The sequence below is a fragment of the Helianthus annuus genome, chromosome 6, assembly GCF_002127325.2.
Source record: "Helianthus annuus cultivar XRQ/B chromosome 6, HanXRQr2.0-SUNRISE, whole genome shotgun sequence".
In the NCBI taxonomy this organism is placed as follows: domain Eukaryota; kingdom Viridiplantae; phylum Streptophyta; class Magnoliopsida; order Asterales; family Asteraceae; genus Helianthus; species Helianthus annuus.
Window position 1 is genome coordinate 37,904,096 of NC_035438.2, and position 20,488 is coordinate 37,924,583.

Consider the following 20,488-nt stretch of genomic DNA (forward strand, 5'->3'; position numbering starts at 1 on the left):
GACTTACCAGCAGAACTCGGTGCAGTTCACAATGTTTTCCACGTGTCGAATCTGAAGAAGTGTCTGTCAGATGAGACCCTCATAGTTCCTTTGAAGGAACTCACTATCGACGAGCAGTTGCATTTCGTCGAGGAACCAGTTGAAATCAAGGACCAGGATGTTAAGGTCCTCAAAAACACCAGAATACCTCTTGTTCGAGTTCGTTGGAACTCCCGTCGTGGCCCAGAGTATACCTGGGAACGAGAAGACCAAATGGAACTCAAATATCCCCAGTTATTCCTGAACAATGCAACTCTTACTGAGGCTGAAGTTACTACAGAATTTCGGGACGAAACTCCAAATCAACGGGGGGATGATGTGACACCCCAGGGAAACCAGTAAACAATACAACTTATCTAGCTTCCTCAGTAACTGCATGCTAAATTTCGGGACGAAATTTCTTTCAAGTTGGGGATAATGTGACAACTCGAGTTTCCGAGATTCCACTTTCGTATTCGTTGTACGTTTACTGCTTAGTTGTTTGCTTATTTGCCTCGTAATTGTACACACTGATTATATGTGGTGATGATTGTTGATATGTAATATGTTTATATGTTTGATATGAATTATTTGAACTTAAATTACTTAGACCATGATAAAGCCCGACGAAACAAAGTGTGTTTCGCCATAATCCATACGACAAAACAGAAGTGATTCGCCATGAATCATTTCGACGAAACACAGGTGATTCGTCACACCCACCTCCGACGAAACAGAAGTGTTTCGCCGGCCCAACGATTCGCCGAGGCCCATTACGGGCCCAGTCTGTCAATTCGTATATTTTAACGTGAACCGACCCTTGTTTCATACCTTTGGCAAAATAAGAAAAACCCTAGAGCTCTTTCTCTCCTGTGTGACGGCAGTTTGAAGTCCCGAAGCTATTCTTAGCGATCAATCCATTATTTTCTTCTATCTCGGTTAGTGTTGTTCATTGTTGATTGAATTGTTGTTAACTGCATGGATGATATCAAATTTAATTGATTCTTAGTAGGACTAATGTTCACAAGTAGATGATGTTTTGATTATAATGGGATCTAGGTTATCGGATTACGGATTCGTATGTGAAAGTTGGATTGTTGATGATCTGTGACTAATAGAAAGGGTTGATATTCTGCCACGAACTATTTTAGACTAACTCGATGCTCTTGAATGAAATTGTTACACTACGATTATGTTTTGATTTGATGTTGTGCACATGATTATCACTGGATTGTATGAATACACATATTAGCTTTGAGGGTATCAATGATTTCAGAATGATTGCTTGGCTACTGTTTGATTTTGGGTAATCTGTGGGTAACGGCTGTTCATGATTATTAGGGTTTCTGTGTTGATCTTTGTAACTGATATGTTGACGACGTAACTGACATGTGTAGACGAAACGCCTATCCTGACGAAACGCATATGACGAAACGAATGTGTGTTTCGCCGAGGTTGTCACGACGAAACGAAATGTGTTTCGTCAAGGGTTAGAACGACGAAACAGTGTTGTTTCGTCGAAGGGGCTTACGGCGAAGTAGAGGGTGTTTCGCCGAATGTGTATTTTGCATAGTAACTTAGTTTAAGTCTGTTAAAAGTTAACCTGGTTAGTTAACTGCCGTTAAGTATTCCGCATGACTTGTATGATTGTAAATACGTGCAATGTGCTACTCGGTGATTATAGATGCATTGTCCACTGTGATTGTACTTGTATGCGAACTTCGTGAATACAAACTAATTATGTATACGTGCATACTTTAGGACTTGATTGATTAACTGTGAGCACATACTTAGCATACCGAGCAAACCAAGGTGAGTTCACACTCTTACTAAGGCATGGGATTCCCGGGGTAGGGAATGGGATTGATTGATTGATTGTACTTACATGGTTGTGGGAATTACGTACTACTGACCACATTTGAGAAAGGTCACTTATAGATACTGCTAGACTAGTGATACATGGGGAAGCCCCCACTACTCTTCGCACACATGCCTGTAATGGCCGCGATACTGATACTGATCTTCGCACATATGTCTGTAATGGCCGCGATACCGATACTGATCTTCGCACACATGCCTGGAATGGCCGCGATACTGATACTAAACTTCGCACACATGCCTAGAGGGCCGCGATACAAATAAAACTAGTCTACAATACTTGGGAAATCCCCACTAATCTTCGCAAACATGCCTGGAGGGCCGCGATGTAATTATAAACGATATATGGGTTACTAGACAAGCAAACGTTTTACGAAATGAACACTATTACTAAACAACCCACTGTGAACTCGCTCAACTGGTTGTTGACTCTCTGTTACATGCCTTGCAGGTCGTTAGGTACTCTTGGAGCTTACACTGGGAGGCGCGGTCGTTGTGGACAAGGATCGTGAATGCTTTGTTAAACATTATGACATTTCATACTTACACTTATGTTGGGTTTACTTTTATGCTTCCGCTAAACATTGATATTACACTTATGTTTTGAACACCTTTCATATTGGTTTGGTTGAATTACATTTATTATTACTTATTACTTACATGTTCAATATGATTGGTGGCTTGATCCTGGTCAGTCACGCCTCCAAGCGGTGATACCCCGCGTGTGGATTTTGGGGGTGTGACATTTGTTACATGCATGCCAAGTTGTAATCGGTGATTGGAATAAATTTAATCATTCAGTTCAATGTTCAAACATGTGTGTTGAAAGCATTTCTCCTGTTTGATTGTGTGCAAAGTTTATTTCCATTTTAATTCCGCTGCAATTACTTGTTCATCTTCATTAATTTCTAAACGAAAACACAATCAAAAAGAAACTCAGATCCCTAACAATTGGTATTAGAGCTCGGACAGTCAAATTTGATCTAACAATCATTTTGACATAAATAGTTCAGCTCACAATCGTTGATATTGATAGTTGTTCGTTTTGTTGAAAAACAGAGCAAGGTTTAATCACCAACAAAGTTGATTAATCAGTGCCTGTAAAACAACCAGGATGACGTCACAATCATAAGATGCTAACAATAACATCGGTTCACTTTTCAAACCACCCATGTTGAAACGAAATGAATACAACATCTGGGAGAGAAGGATGGGTCACATCCTTGCTCAACAGAATACCGGATGTTGGAGATCTGTTGTTTTTGGACCACATGTTCCTATGGTGCCAAGTGCTGAGGACACAAAGAAGTTCGAACCAAAGAAACCTGAAAACTATACTGAAATTGATTTTCAAAAATTCGAACTCGATGCCAAAGCATTTAGCATCATTGCATCTGCATTACCCAATGAAATTTATGTTGGGCTGTTACACTGTAACAGTGCCAAGGAATTATGGGATGCACTTAAGGAACAATTTGGGGGAACTGAAGAAGTAATTGAAAATAACAGGGAAATTCTGAATCAGCAGTAAGAAACCTTTTGTCACATTAAGGGTGAATCATTAACCCAACAGTTTGAGCGTTTCAGTTGTCTCATTAGTGAGCTAAGACTTGTTAAAGTTGAATTTGCTAAATCTACACAAAATAGCAGGTTTCTTAGATCACTGCTTGAAAAATGGGATACAATTGCTTTTGTGACCAGAAACTCTGTTGAGTTCAAAGATCTGACACTGACCCAACTTCATGGTAGACTCCTGACCTATGAAAGGGAGTTGAACCAGAAAAAGAAGTTGCAAGAGTCTGGTAAAGTTGCAGATGACTATTCATTTGGCAACACAACTCTGTTGGGTCAAGAAGAGTCTGGCAACAGTAAGGATCAGAGTTATGATCATTTTATTGACATAACTGCTGGTGGTAATTTCAACTCTGATCCTCACTCATCCAACTTTGCTTTCACAGCAAATGGAGAAAGCCAGAACTCAGATAATCTGTGCTTTGAACTCAATGACTTACAGCATTTTGATCCAACTGATCTTGAAGAAATGGACATTTTGCATCAATTGGCTTTGCTTAGTGTAAGAACAAGCAAATTTTATAAAAGGACAGGGAGAAAATTCCCAAGGTTACATGGGAATTTAAAAGTGGGGTTGGATAAGTCAAAAATCAAGTGCTATAAGTGCAATAGGTTAAGTCATTTTGCTAGGGAATGTAGGAGTCAAACCACTGGTCCAATTATTACTCATCCCAGCTCAAACCCTAGACCACAAAACCAAAACTATGCCCAATACAATCAGTTTATGGCAGAAACAAATTGGTTTACAGAAAACCAATACAAACTACACAAGTTTGCTAATAAGCAAAAGAAACTGTTTGTAAAAAAAATTTAAAACCAAAACAGTGAACGGGTTTTAAACTTTGTTTTAAGCTTGTAGGAGCACCGTTCACAAAATAAAATAAAATACACTTTTATTAATTTTTCATTGCGAATTACAAGTAGTAAAATGAAAGCTATAGAATAAAATTACAAACAGAACGAAACAAATAAACCTTAAACTGATTACAACGAAAGAAAATAAACAAAAGCTGAAAGATGAGATAGTGGCTGAGTTACGTTCAAGACGCTTCCCTTAAAACAGATTTCGGGCCACCCATGTGAACCCGTCTGTTTCCTAAGGTACAACAGTCTAAGCAGATTGTACTGCCGGGATTAGCCTAGCACCCGAAAGGATACCTGAAACAAGAGTGCGTAGAGATGCAAAGTCAGGGAATTCGTTTGATGTGTGTGTTGTATGAACCATACGACTTCAGTCTTGTGTGTCTAAAACAAAGCACAAAGCTTTGTATATATACCGGTTAGAATTCAAAATTATAAGTCTATATTGAATGCACCATTCAATAAAATAAATTATAGAATTCAATAGCGTGTAACTTAATCATTTGACTGGTGGAATTTGAACAGTCTCTAGTTGATAACACCAGGCCAAGACGCATCTAAAAAATACTAAAGGCGGCTCCATGCGGCTCGCGGCGATGCGAGCGTGCGCCATCGCCATCGCCCTCGTCCCGTACCCGGGCACGTGTTGGGTGCTTCGCACCCTCCAGGCTACCACTGGATATAAGTTGTCCCACAAGAATACATTCGTATAGAGAATTCTAATTATAAATCCACAAAAGATTGATCTCTTCACCTATGTGGGACAAGCTCAATTTCCCACATATTTATGGTTCCAACACACAAACTTAATGCTCAAGATCTCTCATTCATCTTGCCTTAATTATTAAATAATCATTATATTAACTCATAATATAATATTATTTATAAAATTTCCAACACTGTTGACGAGCTAAGACAACTTATGAAAAGATATTGGATCATGACAGAAACAGGCAGCCCTCAATTTGTGATGGTTAGTAATGCATTGTCATATGCATCCGACATCATTTGTGCAATTAGTATGTGCATATACCTACGTATGGTGTACCAGGCTAATCCGTGGGGCGGATTTCGTGGCGAATACAACTCTGTGTCAGGGGCGGACCCACCCCTATGCCAAGGTGGGCGGGCGCACTCCCGGGAAAAAAAAATTTTAGTGTTATTATCCGACCAAAATCTTGTCCGCACCCCTTGGATTTTTTCGTCCGCACACCTTAGGTAAAAAAAATATTATGGATTATATTAAAAAAAATTTTAGTAAAGTTTGATTTTTTTTTTTTAAAAAAAAAAAGAAAACTACCTATATAAACTTATCAATAGCCCAAACCCAAACTAAATCCATTATATAAACTTATCAATAGCCCACTAATAATCTAGCCCATTAACCCACCTAAGTTAAAACTAAAATAGTTAAAATAAGCCCAAAAACCCTTCAATTCCTCTCCCGCCCTCCCTCTGTGCGATTGTGCGTGCTCTCTGCCTCCTGTCCTGCCAGCGATCTTCATCAGCCGACACAGCAACAACACTGCAGCAGGCGATATCAGCCGGAATCCGACATCAACATGACCGGAATCCGCTCCAAACCAACCGGACACCGACAAACGGTAAGTTTTTTTTTTGTTTTTTATATGATTTTTCTTGATATTATATGAGACAAGGGGTAATAAAAAACTTAAATAGGTATGAAAAATCGTGTGTTTTGACGTTGTGTAGGGTTGTTTAGATGATTTTTAGGATGATTATGTTATTTAGATGATTTTTAGGGGTGATTACACAATTCTAGGGCTTGATTGCTTGAATAGCTGAAACTTAAAATTGAAACATTATGTTATAGAACGATGAACTAATGGTCATGGATCACTTTGTTTGTGATAGGAACCATGAGTAGGGATGTTATGGCGCAATTTCTCAAGAGGAAAGTGGTTGTACCACTTTTTTTGCCGAATTCTTCTAATTATAGACCCAGGTATGTTTTAGATAAGTTTTTTTTTTTTGTTCTTTTATTTAATGATTAAGAGAAATAGAAGTAGGGAGGGTTTAAACTTTGATGCTTTTTTGTTTGTTAATGTGATAGGAAGGTAGGAACTATGGATTGATTGTTTGAAAATTGAAATTGACCCGACCCGACCCGATCCGATCTGATCCGACCTGCTATGAAACTTTGTTTGTTTGTGTTTACTTGTTTTACATGACCCGACCCGATCCGACCCGCTATGAACCGAATTTTTTTATATAGCTAGGGGTCTAAAATCTTTAAAAAATTTCCGCACCCCCAGGAAAAAAATCCTGGGTCCGCCACTGCTCTGTGTATACAAGTGGTCATACAAGTCTATTGGAGTTGTAGTGGGTTCTGTTGGCCCAATATTTCGATGTTTTACACTTTTGAGCCTCAAATCATTCAGTAATCAGAACATGAAACATTTTAAAGTGTTTAAACTTTAAAGTAGAGAAGTATTGGACTCAAAAATTGTGTAAGTGGAAAGAAAGCTGTATAAGTTTTTTGTCATGTGGGCGTAGATCAAGAGCTCTTATTTATAATTTGATAACCAACATTCTAAGCTTTTGCTTTGGATTTCAGAAGGTAATTGTTGTATCATGCAAAATATCGGGCTCATTCCTGTTGCGAGTATTATCTTTGTCATATATTGTTCATATTGTATGTGAATATTCGGAGGGCAACCTTGACATTGTGGCATGAGGTTGAACACAAATGCAAGTGGTTGAGGAACACTTTGGAAAGAATTGCTTATGAAGGGAAAACGCCGAAAGAGGTTATTAAATCGCTTGCTCATATGGCGGAAGAAATCGTGAATGAACTTAACACAAGAACCAATGGAGAACCGGTGGAGAAGGAGAACCCTCCTCTGAAGTTAATCGCTGCAAACTCAATGCATCGTATTGCACAAACGATCTTGCACACGTACGAAAGCAACACCTTGGAGATTATTGAAGATGAGTTGTTTACATGGTTATCTGAAATGATTGTAGACATATTAGCTGCTTGCCTCACCAATATACCACAAGCTGTAATAATGAGATGCCATGAAAGTGTGATAGAAAACAGGGGCGATGCTTTGAAGCGGCCGGGAGGGGCGCCCGACCCCCCGAACTTTTCAGCCAGTAGTGTTATATATGTAGTTTTCGTATAGAAATTTTTGGGTATATACGTTTTCGACCCCCCCGTAAAAAATTTCAAGCTTCGCCAATGATAGAAAAACGAGAGGCTAGTGTTTTGGCTGCAATCAACCTTTTTGGACGGACCACTGAGATAATAAAAGGGCTTGAAACGCATGAACTACTGAACATGGATCCTGATAAGATGGGGTTTATCGATGAGTGGCGTCTTCATCTAAAGCAACCTTAGAACTCGCGGTGATTCATATGAAGTCAAGGTATGTTTCTTCAACTTCATTATCTTCCAACAAAAAGAAAGGAAAAAAAAGATTCCTCGTATGTGTTTGCTCTGATCTTTGTTTATTTGTCTTTCTGTAAATGGTGATTTAGGTCAAGAAAAGAACTGTTTCATGGACAACCTAAGACATGTCAGCTTCAAGTATAATGATATATGGTTTTCTGTTTGAAAATGTGTCTTCTCTTTCTCTTTTTAAGTTATTTGCAACATGGGTGTATTATATTTAATGTGTTAGTTGTTGTATTATCTTGAATACAACTCAAATTAATGATTGTTGTATTATTTTAAATTAAAGGTCTTATATCATAGAGTGATAGCGTGGTCTCGTTTTATTTGAACAATTTGGCCCATGCAGTGGCGAAGCTTGAGATTTCCGACCGGGGGGTCGAAAACGTATATACCCAAAACTTTCTATACGAAAACTACATACTCTCCACTACTGAGCGAAAAGTTCGGGGGGTTGGCCGCCCCCTCCCGCCCCCACTATCCTTCGCCCGTGGGCCCATGAAGATCATCTGCGCGTACAAGCTGCATTTTAACCACATGAAGATCATCTGTGCGTACAAGCTGAATTTTAACTTGTCGGGTTGTGCATTTTCGGTGACGTGTTCTCACGGTTATAAAAAGAAAAACCAATGTAAGCTCTTATATAGAGAGGCTGATTAACTTGAAATTTCACACAGAACATGATTTGTCATATTTCGAACTTCTTATCCGGCGCTATGTAGAGATATAGTGCATATGCGAAAGATTTAATGATACAAAAAACTTGGAAGAAACATCTAATAAATATAATCTGTAAATAAAATGATTCAACTTTGGATAATTACTTGGCCCGAGGATCACCACTCTCTAGAGAAACGCCACAGGGATCTTCCCTCACTAGCAAGGCCAAAACATTGTGTGAACTCCATGTTTTGGTTAGATTGGCGGTTGAGTCACCTAAAGTAATCGCGAATACAGCATCAAACCCACCGGCACCAGGAACTCCAGCCAATAAGACACCTTCTGTGTCCATGGTCACATCCAGGAGACGAGTTTGTGATTCAGGTTCAATCTGTGTATGCATAGAGGTACAAAATAAGTTATTTTGGAAAGAAAATATGATTAAGTAATTGCCAAATCCATATGAATAAATTAGTATAAGTGTTAGCCGGAGGCACACAATTTTTCACTGTCTGTATCAAAATATGAAAGTTATCTGTAATTTGTTTTTCCTACGTTTTCGGAAACAATGATGATGATGCAATCACGGGAATACACTAACAAGAAGAATTGGTCAACCTGGTTGTGTTTTATTTCAAATGGGTTAAGTTTTATAAATAAATAAAAGGGACATGGGTCAAAACCGTTTTGACCCATGTCCCTTTAATTTATTTATAATCATTGTTACAGTATTGTTTTTGTAATCATAACTAACACATCAACTGTATACCAGTTTTTGAAACGAATTGACAAAAAGTGATTGCGTGTCAACCCAACCCAATGCTGACCATTATAACCCGTACTATAAAATGACCCATGTCACCGCACCCATTCTCCCACACATGCTTCCTACTTTAACTCTTAAAGTAAAACATAACCGAGATTTAATTTCAAAATAGTTTCGTATATATACAACTTACAAGGGAAAAATCAAGAACTATATTAAGATGCAAACAAACTAGAAATTCCATTTTTATTAATAAACAGGTAATTTACATCGAGATAGTTGGTAAACGGGCAACAAGCTGCGCCGCTACCCCTTTTTGAATAGCATAAGCCTTTTAAAAACTACGTCCATAGATCTCGGGGTCATAACATTACTATGCATGACCCTTTGAACGCGACTAAGTAGGTCCACAGCCTCTGGCGCTAGAAAACCAAAAGTATCAAAAGCAAATGGGATAAACACGTGCTGGTTGTCAAGGCACGCTTTCTCATGCTTGATCACTTTACCCGAAGCAGCTTTTAAAGTAGCCTGACCCACTGTGAAAGCACTACTCCCTAAGCCCACTAGCGGGGAAACCCCTGTTAGATCCACACAGGCGTGTTTTCCTCCTACCCATCCAAAGACAAGAATGTCGGCTGGTCGAAGGGTAGATCTCCCTTCCAACGGGTCTGTTAAGAAATTAACAGGTGCCTCTTTCTTAGCAGAAATACCAGCGCACCTGAATATGTCAAAAAGGACATCCCTAACCAAATCATGTCGGTATTTGAACCCCGGGAGCTCTCTACAATGAATTGCATGCTCACCAAAAGAATCCAAACATGCCTTATGACAAACTAGGCATACCTCGTCAACTGGGAATAAAGGAATCATGAGGTGATACTTAAGGATAGTACGGTACTCCACCGGCGACATATGCTGGCCTAACCCATCTATAGGTATAGCAAGAAGAAAATCTTGTGCATGTGGTGCTCGGAGACACTCAAAAACGGCTTTTTGTCTAACGGTCAAGTCAAACTGCACTTCGATTTCGTGGACAATTTTACTAAAAAGAGCACTCGCCAATGCATGTTGGGCTTTAGGGGGGGCGGTGTCCTTATTAGTGAAACCGCTGAAGTCAAAGCTTGGAATCGTATCACGAAGACAAGCCAAAGCACAAACATACTCAGAATCCATACCGCATATACCACTGTCTCTTAAGATGTGGTCCTGTAGCCCCCACGATTGGGCCCTCGAGGCCACAAAAGCATAGGATGAAGCCTCTACAGCCGAATACAACCCCAAACCTCCAAACCTAATAGGTAAAGAAGCAAGTCCCCACTGGAGGTCTCCAAAGAAAGGACCTCCACAAACCACCAATTCCTCAATCGCCTCACGCAAACCTTTGTCAAAGAACAACGCTGCATCTTCCATGTGTACAGGTTGGCATGTCCTCAAGCCAAAGAAAAGTTTGGCAATGCCCATACAGGATCGAAGCAAGAGTAGTTCACTCTGCGGGTCACCTAATTTCGGTAGAAGACGCATCAAATCTACTGCCTTAGCAGCTCTTTTCTTTGCCAACCCACTAATAAAGCTTGCGTCTCTACTAACAGCCCCCCCAAGAAGCTTAACCCCCACTAATGGCCTCCCGATGTCCTTAGGAAATAACCCTTCACGAAACTTGCTACCATCACAAGAAGGCCAAAATAGCTCAGTTTTCTTAATATTAAGTTCAAGACCCAATGTTGGACCCGACACCCTAATGATGTCCAACACTCTAGCCACCTCTTCTGAACCTCCAATGACAGTCCCATCATCAAGATACCAAGCATGAAGGAGAAGCTTGCATTTGTCTCTAATCTGATGCACAAGGGGGTGCAAAACAAGAGCGAAAAGAAGTGGTCCCAATGGGTTCCCTTGCTGAACTCCCGTGGTAGACCAAATGTGCCCATCTCCAAGATACAATCTTGCTGGCTGCCCATATAGAAATTCCACCCACAAAGAAATAGAAGGGCACCTCAGCCTGACCTCACGAAGTAAGGCTGATCTATCCACCTGGTTAAAAGCATTAGAAAAATCTACCGTAAGCATTGCAAGAGACCCATCAGTGTGACGTTCACTTAGAACCCTATTGACACTGTGTAAAATGGCCTCAGCGCCACCCGACACGCCGACCCCAAACTGAAAATCATTAAGGTACTTGGTCATTTCTTTACCAACACCCTTCATAGCAACCTTGGAAACCAAACGCCTCCATATAGTACCCACTGCGATAGGTCTAATCCCATTGTCGGGTTTTAAAAGCGGTGTAAGGGGAGCAGACGCGACAAACTCTGCCAAACACGATGGGCATTTCCCCCCTAGCCATAAGTTGACTACCGCAGTGATAGCGCATAAGAGATCAGTGGCAATAGCAGACCCCTCTAAAAGGAAATGATGTTACAACTGTAGGGTGATACACTGATACATACTTAATCTAAAATTAGAATAACTAGGTTTGACATTTGAAGTCAAAGTATGAAATTTGCTTTAAATAAGTGATGCATTTATGACGCAGAGAAAAACAGAATAAGCCAAAAAGTTAGAAGAACTGACCGGGATGCCTGCAGCCTCACCCATCTGCCTCATATGACATCGGATTTTAAGCATAGCCTCTCTAGCTCCCAATAATGCTTTAACAATTTCTACATGACTTGCTTCGCTAAATTGCCCCATCCACTGTTCAAGAAATATTTCTTTTTTTTATAATTGAATTTTTCCTTTCTGTAATACAGAATTTGAATAAACCACACATTGAGAGCTTTAGCCACCATTGATTCTTTTTGTACAACAAAATATCAACTGCAACATGACTAAAGCTTGATCTCCATTCTATTCACAAGTAAACACACTCGTTTAACGAGCTACTATGATAAATAAATGGAATGAAATAGATAACCTTTTCTGATTTATGCATGCTACAGCTGTCTATGACTGATTTGTATGAATCCCAATTTTCTGCAGCCAGTTTGCTTAACAAATTAAAATGTGCTTCAAGTGCGGAATTTGCCTCAGACAACCTGTCCCATGTCTCCTTTGACTTCTCTGGGTCAGATTTTTGCCATTTCTTGACCGCACCAACCATTGATGGTGTAGACGATCCTCCACTTCCTGGTTCTCCCAAAATCTGCAAATAACTAACACAACCACTAAGCAAAATATAACCGATAAACAAGTATATTGTACGAACGGGATAAGAACACAGAAAATGGTACATGTATAGTATTCTTAACTACACAAGAGAACTAAAACAAGTTTAATTATATGTAATAAATTTAGGGATATTGGCCTCTAATAATCCCTACTAGACGTCATTGGCCATTGGCAGTCCCACCTTTTTTTATTCCCCCTGACAATCCCACCTTTCAACTATTTTTCCTCCACCGGTCCTCAGTTAAAAAAACTTAACGGAGTTAAGTTTTTTTTTTTTTTTTTCGAATTACAAACTGACGTTTTAGGGCTTTGATCAGAACAAGGATACGAGTCGAATGAACTAAAACTTACCTTGAAATTGTGCTCCGAACGACGAAAACGGTGCTTCAATTCGGGTGTTTAAACTTCCAATTAACAAAAATCAAGTCGTTTGGAGCACTGTTTCGAGGTAAGTTTTACACCAGTAGACTCGTATCCTCATTCTAATCAAAAGCCCTAAAACGTCAGTTTGTAATTCAGAAAAAAAACTTAACTCCGTTAAGTTTTTTTTAACTGAGGACCGGTAGATGAAAAATAGTTGAAAGGTGGGACTGGCAAGGGGAATAAAAAAAGGTGGGATTGCCAATGGCCAATGACCAATGACGTCTAGTAGGGATTATTAGATGCCAATATCCCATAAACTTATTATGTTGTCTTATATATATAATATGGTTTCTGGAGCAATTCAGTTTATCAGCCTAAGAGTTGTAGTTTAATCACCAGATTCATTAATGGTGGCAAGGAAAATTTAGTCCTCTCATGATCCCACTTGGCTTTCAAGACTTCACCTATGACTTCATCTAATGGCGTGGTACAAACAGCTTCCTGCGATGATGAAACAATACCATCTTTAATAAATAAAAAAAAATATTCATTACAAATCAGTCTTCTTTGTAATAAATTCAAATCTAATCATCAGTTTAAATATAAAAAAATATTCATCACAGATCGAAGACTAAGCAGTCTCATTGTAATACATATGCAAATAGGGTTCATAATATAATCAGAGGTGTCATTTTCAACTCAATTACTTATGTGAGATCGACTTGGGTTATGTTTTGACCCGTCAGATGCGAAAATAATTATCTTAAAAAGGAAACGGATCAAAAGCCGGTCAAAGTTAGCTTACTATCGAAATAATAATAGTTTTGTAATCATATATGACGTACTACAATATTTATAAAAAGTGCAACTTTTTTTAACAAAAAGTGCATTGAGCAAACCCACCCGAACCTGACATGTACCAAAAGTACAAAAAGTGCCAGTTTGGTTTTTGACCTGTTACCTAACCAACCCATTTGACACCCTACATGCGAGCATGAGAGAGTGAGAGAGACCTGAGCCGCAGAAATGATTTTTGGTGAAAAACGGACATAACGATGACTTCCATAGACAGCGGAACTAACATCAAATCCACTACCAACTTTTCCTTGAGCAATACAGTGAGTCGTTTGAGCTATCATATGCACCAAATCAAGATCCGAACTGTTTTCACCCTTTTGATCTTTACCGGAACATTGAAGATCAACAACCCCAAGGTAGTTTAGTAAAGCAGCTACGACAGCAGTTGTCATAGCTGCAGAGGACCCTAATCCAGTTTTCGCAACTTCTGGTTTGCAGTTTTCTCCATTTGAATCTCCAGCGTTAAAAGTAATCGATGTGAATGGCGGAAGAGCAGCCAATGATTCTGGGACTAACAGGAGCCCACGTGCTTCGATCTAAATTTGCAAATTTTTTAGTTACTTATCTTCGTAAACATTAAATAGCCGTAAGTCAAATTACAAACATGTTAAAAGTTATAATATACCTGACTCCGATATGAGTAGAAGTCATTGCAACCTAAGATTGTAATATCCATACCTGCATAACATTTCAATTAGTGATCACTGATCAGAATGTCGAATTCATTTTGCGGTGCATATACCTTTGAGTTTATCAAAAGTAGAAAAGATTTACCCTGTGACAGTAATTTCTGCAGTTTACTCCTTTTAATTTTGTCCAGTGTGGTGTATGCTGCTGCTACGGAATATTGGACTGCATATTCAACAAAGGGGTTCCTTGATTCACTGAGATTTAGGCAGAAGCCGATGAAAATCAGTTTCAAAATCCAAAAACTCTCATCAATTTTTATCAAGCGGTCTAAATCCTTTATTGTTATTTAACATACAATTTTCCAAACATCCAATCAAAATACTTGCCTTGAACAATTAAGTGTGAAATCTTTTAAGGACATTTTGTATGCAGTTTCTCTCGACATCTGAGGAGAATTTACCTTCACATCTATCCACTCCTGAAAGGTAAAATAACTAACTGTGACAGTTATATGTTATGAACCAAAAGGCACTAGTGTCAATTTATTACAACTGCAACCATACATTATACTAGACAATCTTAAATTCACAGAATCACAGTAAATTAATTAAAATAACAGAATAGGAACAAAATCAATCCTGATAATTACTAACCACTTCCACAACTTCATCATAAAGAGGCTTAAGAACAGCGTAAAATCGAGCATTCGTACTAAGCACGATTCCCGCATTCGGCTTCTCGAGAACCAAATAACCACCAGTCATCAACACCTTCCCAGGAGCAGAAGCAACCCTTAAAAAAGAAAAAAAAAAACTCAACTCTCAACAGCAAGTTTCCCTTTTATAACCTCTAAATCACAAATTCATATCATGATCAACTAAAATCAACCACAACAAACAAAAACAGAGAGATATTATAACAAACTTACACAGCCATTTTTTTTCACAAATTCTCGGAAGATTGAACTGAAACAACCTACAAATAAATTAATCCAGTGTGTTGATCTGATGTTACACGTGAATAATGAGGGAGAAACTGGAGAAGATGCGGAGTGTGATTGAAAGTGAGAGATTAACAGTTGCCATTGTTGGTTAATATAGTTATCGACGGATGTTCAATTTTGCGTCGCTATTTGGTGAGGACCCGCACACACTCTTCACAAGTTCCACATTTTTGTGCTGGTTTTTGTTGTGACGTGAATAAAATATTGTAAACCTGCGAGTCTTCTTTGAATAATTCGAAGTAAAATAATTTGTTGTTATAGTTGGATCATATTGTTTTTGGGGGGGATATTCCACGGTCCTCCCAACCGTTGAGGTGATCCCACCTCGCAGACCGCCACCCAGCAAGCCTGAGTCTGGGGGTAAATCCGCTACCGTAGGGGCATTGGGAACGAGCAAGACTCGAACTCGCCACCTCCGGGTTAGAATGCGGGCTGGTGGCCATTGGGCTGACACCCAATGGTTGTTTTTGAGTAAATAATAAAAGAGTAAATTACAAGTTTTGTGTCTTATGTTTGTATCAAATTGCAGGCGGTATCCTTTGCCTTTAAATTTGACGAGTTTTGTCCTTAACGTTTCACAATTCTGCACGTTATGTCCTTTAACCCTAACTCAGTCAGATTTTTTCGTTAATTATGGTTATGTGACTTGCACATGAGGGCATCTTTGTCATTTTACCTCCCTAGGAACTATTGAATAAATAACTTGATATTCAAGGGACTAATTGTGTAAGAAATAAAACATATTCTCTCTCACTCTCTCTACTCTCTGTCTCTCTCTTCACCCACTACCACCACCTCCACCTCCCACCACCACAAACACCCACCACCGCAACCTCCCAAATACTACCCTTCAGCCGTCGCCAAACTGAGGAATGAAGAAATTCAGATTAAAATTACGTTCTTCGAGCCCAGCATCTTTACAAATTTTATCATTTTTTACATTAATTTCGTTTTATAATATGGACTAATTATGTGTTTTCATTTTCTTGATGCAATGCGCTCGCAAACCATCATGATATCCCTTAAATTAGGATTCCGTTCACGTCTTTTCGACGTGATTTATTTACTGCTTTCAAATTAGTTTAGTAGTTATAATTAGTTCCTCTTTTTCCTCCTTTTCTTCGTTTCTCAGCCTCTTTCTTGTTTACTTCCGTCAAAATGTCTGCCATTGGTTTTGAAGGTTACGAAAAACGACTCGAAATTACGTTCGTCGAGCCCAGCATCTTTGCTGACCCGCAAGCTCAAGGTCTCCAGGCACTGTCAAAAGCCCAAATCGATGAGATTTTGAACCCTGCTGAATACACAATTGTTTCCTCAATGTCGAATGAATACACAATTGTTTCCTCACTGTCGAATAAACAATTGTTTCCTCACTGTCGAATGCACAATTGTTTGCTTTCGCCGGAGGTGGTGGTGGCATATGGTGGGCCTGTGAGAAAGAAGAGAGAGGGGGATAGAGAGACTGAAGAGAGAGGGAGGTTTGAGTTTATATATCTTAATTTTTTTAACTAAATGCATAAAATCACAAAAGTACCCTTATTTGCTTACTAAAATTACAAAAATACCCTAATTTAACAGAAAAATTTAACTGTGTTAGGCTCAAAGGGCATAACGTGCAAGATTTTGAAACATTAAGGACAAACTCGTCAAATTTAAGGCAAAGGACACCGTCTGCAATTTGGTACAAACATAAAAGACAAAAATTGTAATTTACTCATAATAAAAATAGCTTTGTGGTTTTTACAACATATTAGATTTAGTCCTTAGAGGTTTTTATTTTATTTTAATTTAGTCCTTATGTTTGATGTTTTCTACTCAAAATTCTGGTCCAAATGGCTAACGAGTTAGATTTTATGTCCACGCGATGCCAAATTACTTTTTACCCTTGGCCATAAAAGACAAATCGCGATGACTATATGTGTAATATACTACCACCACTTACTACCATGATTATAACATATATATATATATATATATATATATATATATATATATATATATGTGGACGCTCGGGGGGCATAAGTGAAAGTGCACTAATTTTAACGTTATTTTACTAATTTCGTGAAAATAACGTTAAAAGAGGGGGATGGTTAATCATGCATCATGTGGTGGCGTTGATAGCTGAAAGACAAGGGAGTACATGCACTAATTGGCCTTTGTCTTAATTGTCGAGTGTTATGTGCCTTATGTCCAAGGTTTGATGCAAAACTACCATCGAGACGGGGGTCTTACTCGAAGCAGCCTCTCTATTCCTACGGGGTAAAGGTAAGGCTGTTTACATCTTACCCTCATCAGACCCTACCTTAGCTTTGCTATTGGTGGGATTTTCTGAGTATGATGATGATGATGACGACGACGACGACGACGACTTACTACCATGATTAACCCTACTAATACCACCACCAACAAAACGACTATCACCACTACGTAAACCACTCCACTAATACAACCACGGCCAACATCATGCATTGGTGTTTAAGTTTTTTTTTTATTTTATTTTGTTTTTTTTTTTTTTTGACACTCATGTATCGATTTTTTTGAAAGAGAAATTATATCAAATGAAGTAATTTTTTTTTCATGGATTATACGAATGTTGATCGTGGTATTTTAAAAAATCTCAATCCGAAACTGAACCAGGATTATCTGAAATTCTAAATCAGACATATCTCAAAATTTAGATATCCGAAATTCGGAAAATCCGAATTTTCAGATTTAGATTCGGATGTATTTTTTGAATTTTTTTTGGATAATTCGTTTATCCGAATGATCCAAAGATTTTTAAAAATAAATAAATATTAAATATTGATTGGTACTTCATATTGGATTCATATTTCATCTACAACTTATAAATTTTGCATTTTTGCCATGGCCCTCAATTTGTTGTATGGTTTCCGAAACAGAAAGTTTTGGTTTCCATATAAATATTTTTCTCTTAGCGCCGCTTCTGTCACAGTGATAACTGTGGCTGTGAAACTGACTGTGGATTTGAGCAGCTCAATGCCGGGTAACGTGGACCAAGTTGCCAAGATTGGAATTTTGGCCTTTATGTGCACAATAATGTCTAATTTAATGCCTTCTTTGGCGTCTATGGACAACAAGTCACTTCTTGCAAATGTCACAGGTTTATCCATTCTCGTTATAACGTTGATTGCAAATATGTCCATTCAGATTAGGACTCACGTAATTAATCCTTATACTTTTGGTTCTGTAATTCCTAATTATTCCATGGTGATCGTAGCATGCAGCTACATAGTCGTGTTACTCTTCTTACTAATACTTTTGATCTCTTCTGCTATCACAATTCCTGCCTCAAAAATATATTAGAACTCACGTATGAAGCTTCAAGCACAACTTTGAATGATCAAAATCCACAAGAAGACCTAATATCTAAGGTTGAGAAACTAAGACGACTTGTGAAAAGATACTGGATCATGGCAGAAACTGGTAGCCCTCAATTTGTGATGGCTAGTAATGCATTATCCTCTGCGTCTGGCATAATTTGTGCAATTAGTATGCTCATGTACATGTATATTGTGACAACTCGAGTTTCCAAGATTTCCATCTTCACATTATTGCACGTAATTGTTTTAGTTGATTAGTTACACGACTTGTATACGTTTGTAACATGTTAAATCGTAAGGTGTTTTCGTTGTAATCGATATGTGATAATCGGTGTGCATTAGTGAGTGTAAGTTAATAATAATATATTTGGTATTAATATTGAACTGTTTAGTTTGGAACTTGGCCAAACACCCCCCCCCCCCCCTACGAAAACACATCCACTCACGAAAACACAAGGTGTTTTCGTCCACCTTGTTTGTGACCAACGAAATCAGGAATGGGCTTCGGCCCAGTAGCGAACAATTATAAGGTTTTTATATTAACCTTTACGTTAGAGATTAATCCGAAAACCCTAACCACTTATCACGTTCTATCTCTCTCTCACTACCCTTGGAACCCGACGGCAGCCCTTCTCTTCGGTCGAAGCCAAACCCTTCTTGTTTGATCTTTGGTTAGTGACCTACATGTTTCTGTTGACTAAGATGCTTATCGTATGATTTCGATGTAATCTTGTTTGGATGATTTGGCATGTATGGTTGTTTAATCGTTATGTATGCATATCTATGTGGTTGTTCACAAACTGTTATGTCTATTGGATGAGATGTTCGATTGTGTGTGTCTGCTGTTGATGATCTGAATGATATTAACATGATGTTAGTATTCGATTTCGACATATATATATATATATATATTAACCAACTGGATTCTAGGTATGAATGTTGATTGTTGAACTGAATGAGATTCTGTGAACATGATATTTGGATGACGGTTCGGATCGTACGGATGACTGTAGAGTTTATTTGAGTGTCTTAGTTAATCCGATTGAATGATTCTTGTCATAATCATTGAAACTGTTAGCGCGATCTAAGGTTGTGGTAGTGTATATAACTGTTAGAGGAAACTAGGGTTGCTGTGTTATTGTAACCGTTGCTGATGATGATGATGATAATTAGATTGCTGTTGCGTAACTACTGTTTGATGATGATTCCTCACCTCGACGAAAACAACCAGGCGAAAACACACAAACTGGACGAAGCCGACGAAAACCAAAGGGAGTTCGGCCCATATAGTGTTTTCGGCTCCAAGTGTTTTCGGCCCAAGGGATTTCGGCCCAAAGGGTTTTCGCCACTTAGGCGATTTCGTCACATTGTATACTGTTAACTATTAACGCCATTAACTATGTGATTTAATTAAGTTAATTACTTGACTTGCTCTGTTAGTTTACTCAAACTCTAGTAATTTATTAACTCTGTTAGTTGTAACTCTGTTAATGGTACAAACTTTGTTAAGTCATTAACCTTGTTAAGTTGTTAACTCTTGTTAGATTACTTGATTATGACAAACATGATTACACTGTTAAGTTTATAACATTACTAGTTTAGTAACTCTGTTAACTCTGTTAACTCGGTTAAGTTATATAACCCTGTTAGAATGATAACTCTGTTGATACGTCAATTCTGTGGTACATTAACTCTGTTAAACCTGTTAATTGATTTAACTGCTTACGTGATACATGACGTTATTTGCTAAGCACTTTACGACATAGATTTCATGTGAAATATTTCGAAACAAAACTGATTATGTATACGTGCGTACTTTAGGACGGGATTGATTACTTTGAGCACATAGTTTAGCATACCGAGCAAACCAAGGTGAGTTCACACCCTTACTAAGGCATGGGATTCCCAAGGGCTTGGGAATGGGATTGAAGGAATAAGATTGACTAGATTCG

The 20,488-nt window shown here is 38.5% G+C and overlaps 1 protein-coding gene and 2 long non-coding RNA genes across 3 annotated transcripts; 2 read left to right on the forward strand and 1 right to left on the reverse strand.

Moving 5' to 3' along the window:
- The first annotated feature begins 5,681 nt into the window (after positions 1-5,681).
- LOC110865221 lies at positions 5,682-7,335 on the forward strand. Its single transcript, XR_002550445.2, has 3 exons — positions 5,682-5,933; positions 6,205-6,295; positions 6,908-7,335. It is a non-coding gene; the product is annotated as an uncharacterized LOC110865221 (long non-coding RNA).
- A 17-nt stretch (positions 7,336-7,352) lies between these two features.
- On the forward strand, positions 7,353-8,009 carry LOC118479768. Its single transcript, XR_004860538.1, has 2 exons — positions 7,353-7,721; positions 7,834-8,009. It is a non-coding gene; the product is annotated as an uncharacterized LOC118479768 (long non-coding RNA).
- Positions 8,010-8,379: 370 nt separating this feature from the next.
- On the reverse strand, positions 8,380-15,352 carry LOC110865220 (phosphomevalonate kinase, peroxisomal). The gene is made up of 10 exons (XM_022114445.2): positions 15,121-15,352; positions 14,846-14,984; positions 14,579-14,670; positions 14,337-14,446; positions 14,188-14,240; positions 13,718-14,098; positions 13,101-13,205; positions 12,088-12,315; positions 11,745-11,867; positions 8,380-8,798 (listed from the first exon to the last, which is right to left on the reverse strand). The coding sequence occupies exons 1-10, from the start codon at positions 15,126-15,128 to the stop codon at positions 8,568-8,570; spliced, it is 1,470 nt and encodes a 489-aa protein (XP_021970137.1). The 5' UTR covers positions 15,129-15,352; the 3' UTR covers positions 8,380-8,567.
- Positions 15,353-20,488: the final 5,136 nt, after the last annotated feature.

Coding starts and splice junctions, on each gene's coding strand:
- LOC110865220 (XM_022114445.2), bottom strand. Junction 14,241..14,336: donor GCAGAAATTACTGTCACAGG/GTAAATCTTTTC, acceptor AATGTTATGCAG/GTATGGATATTACAATCTTA. Junction 8,799..11,744: donor GTGAGGCTGCAGGCATCCCG/GTCAGTTCTTCT, acceptor ATGCATACACAG/ATTGAACCTGAATCACAAAC.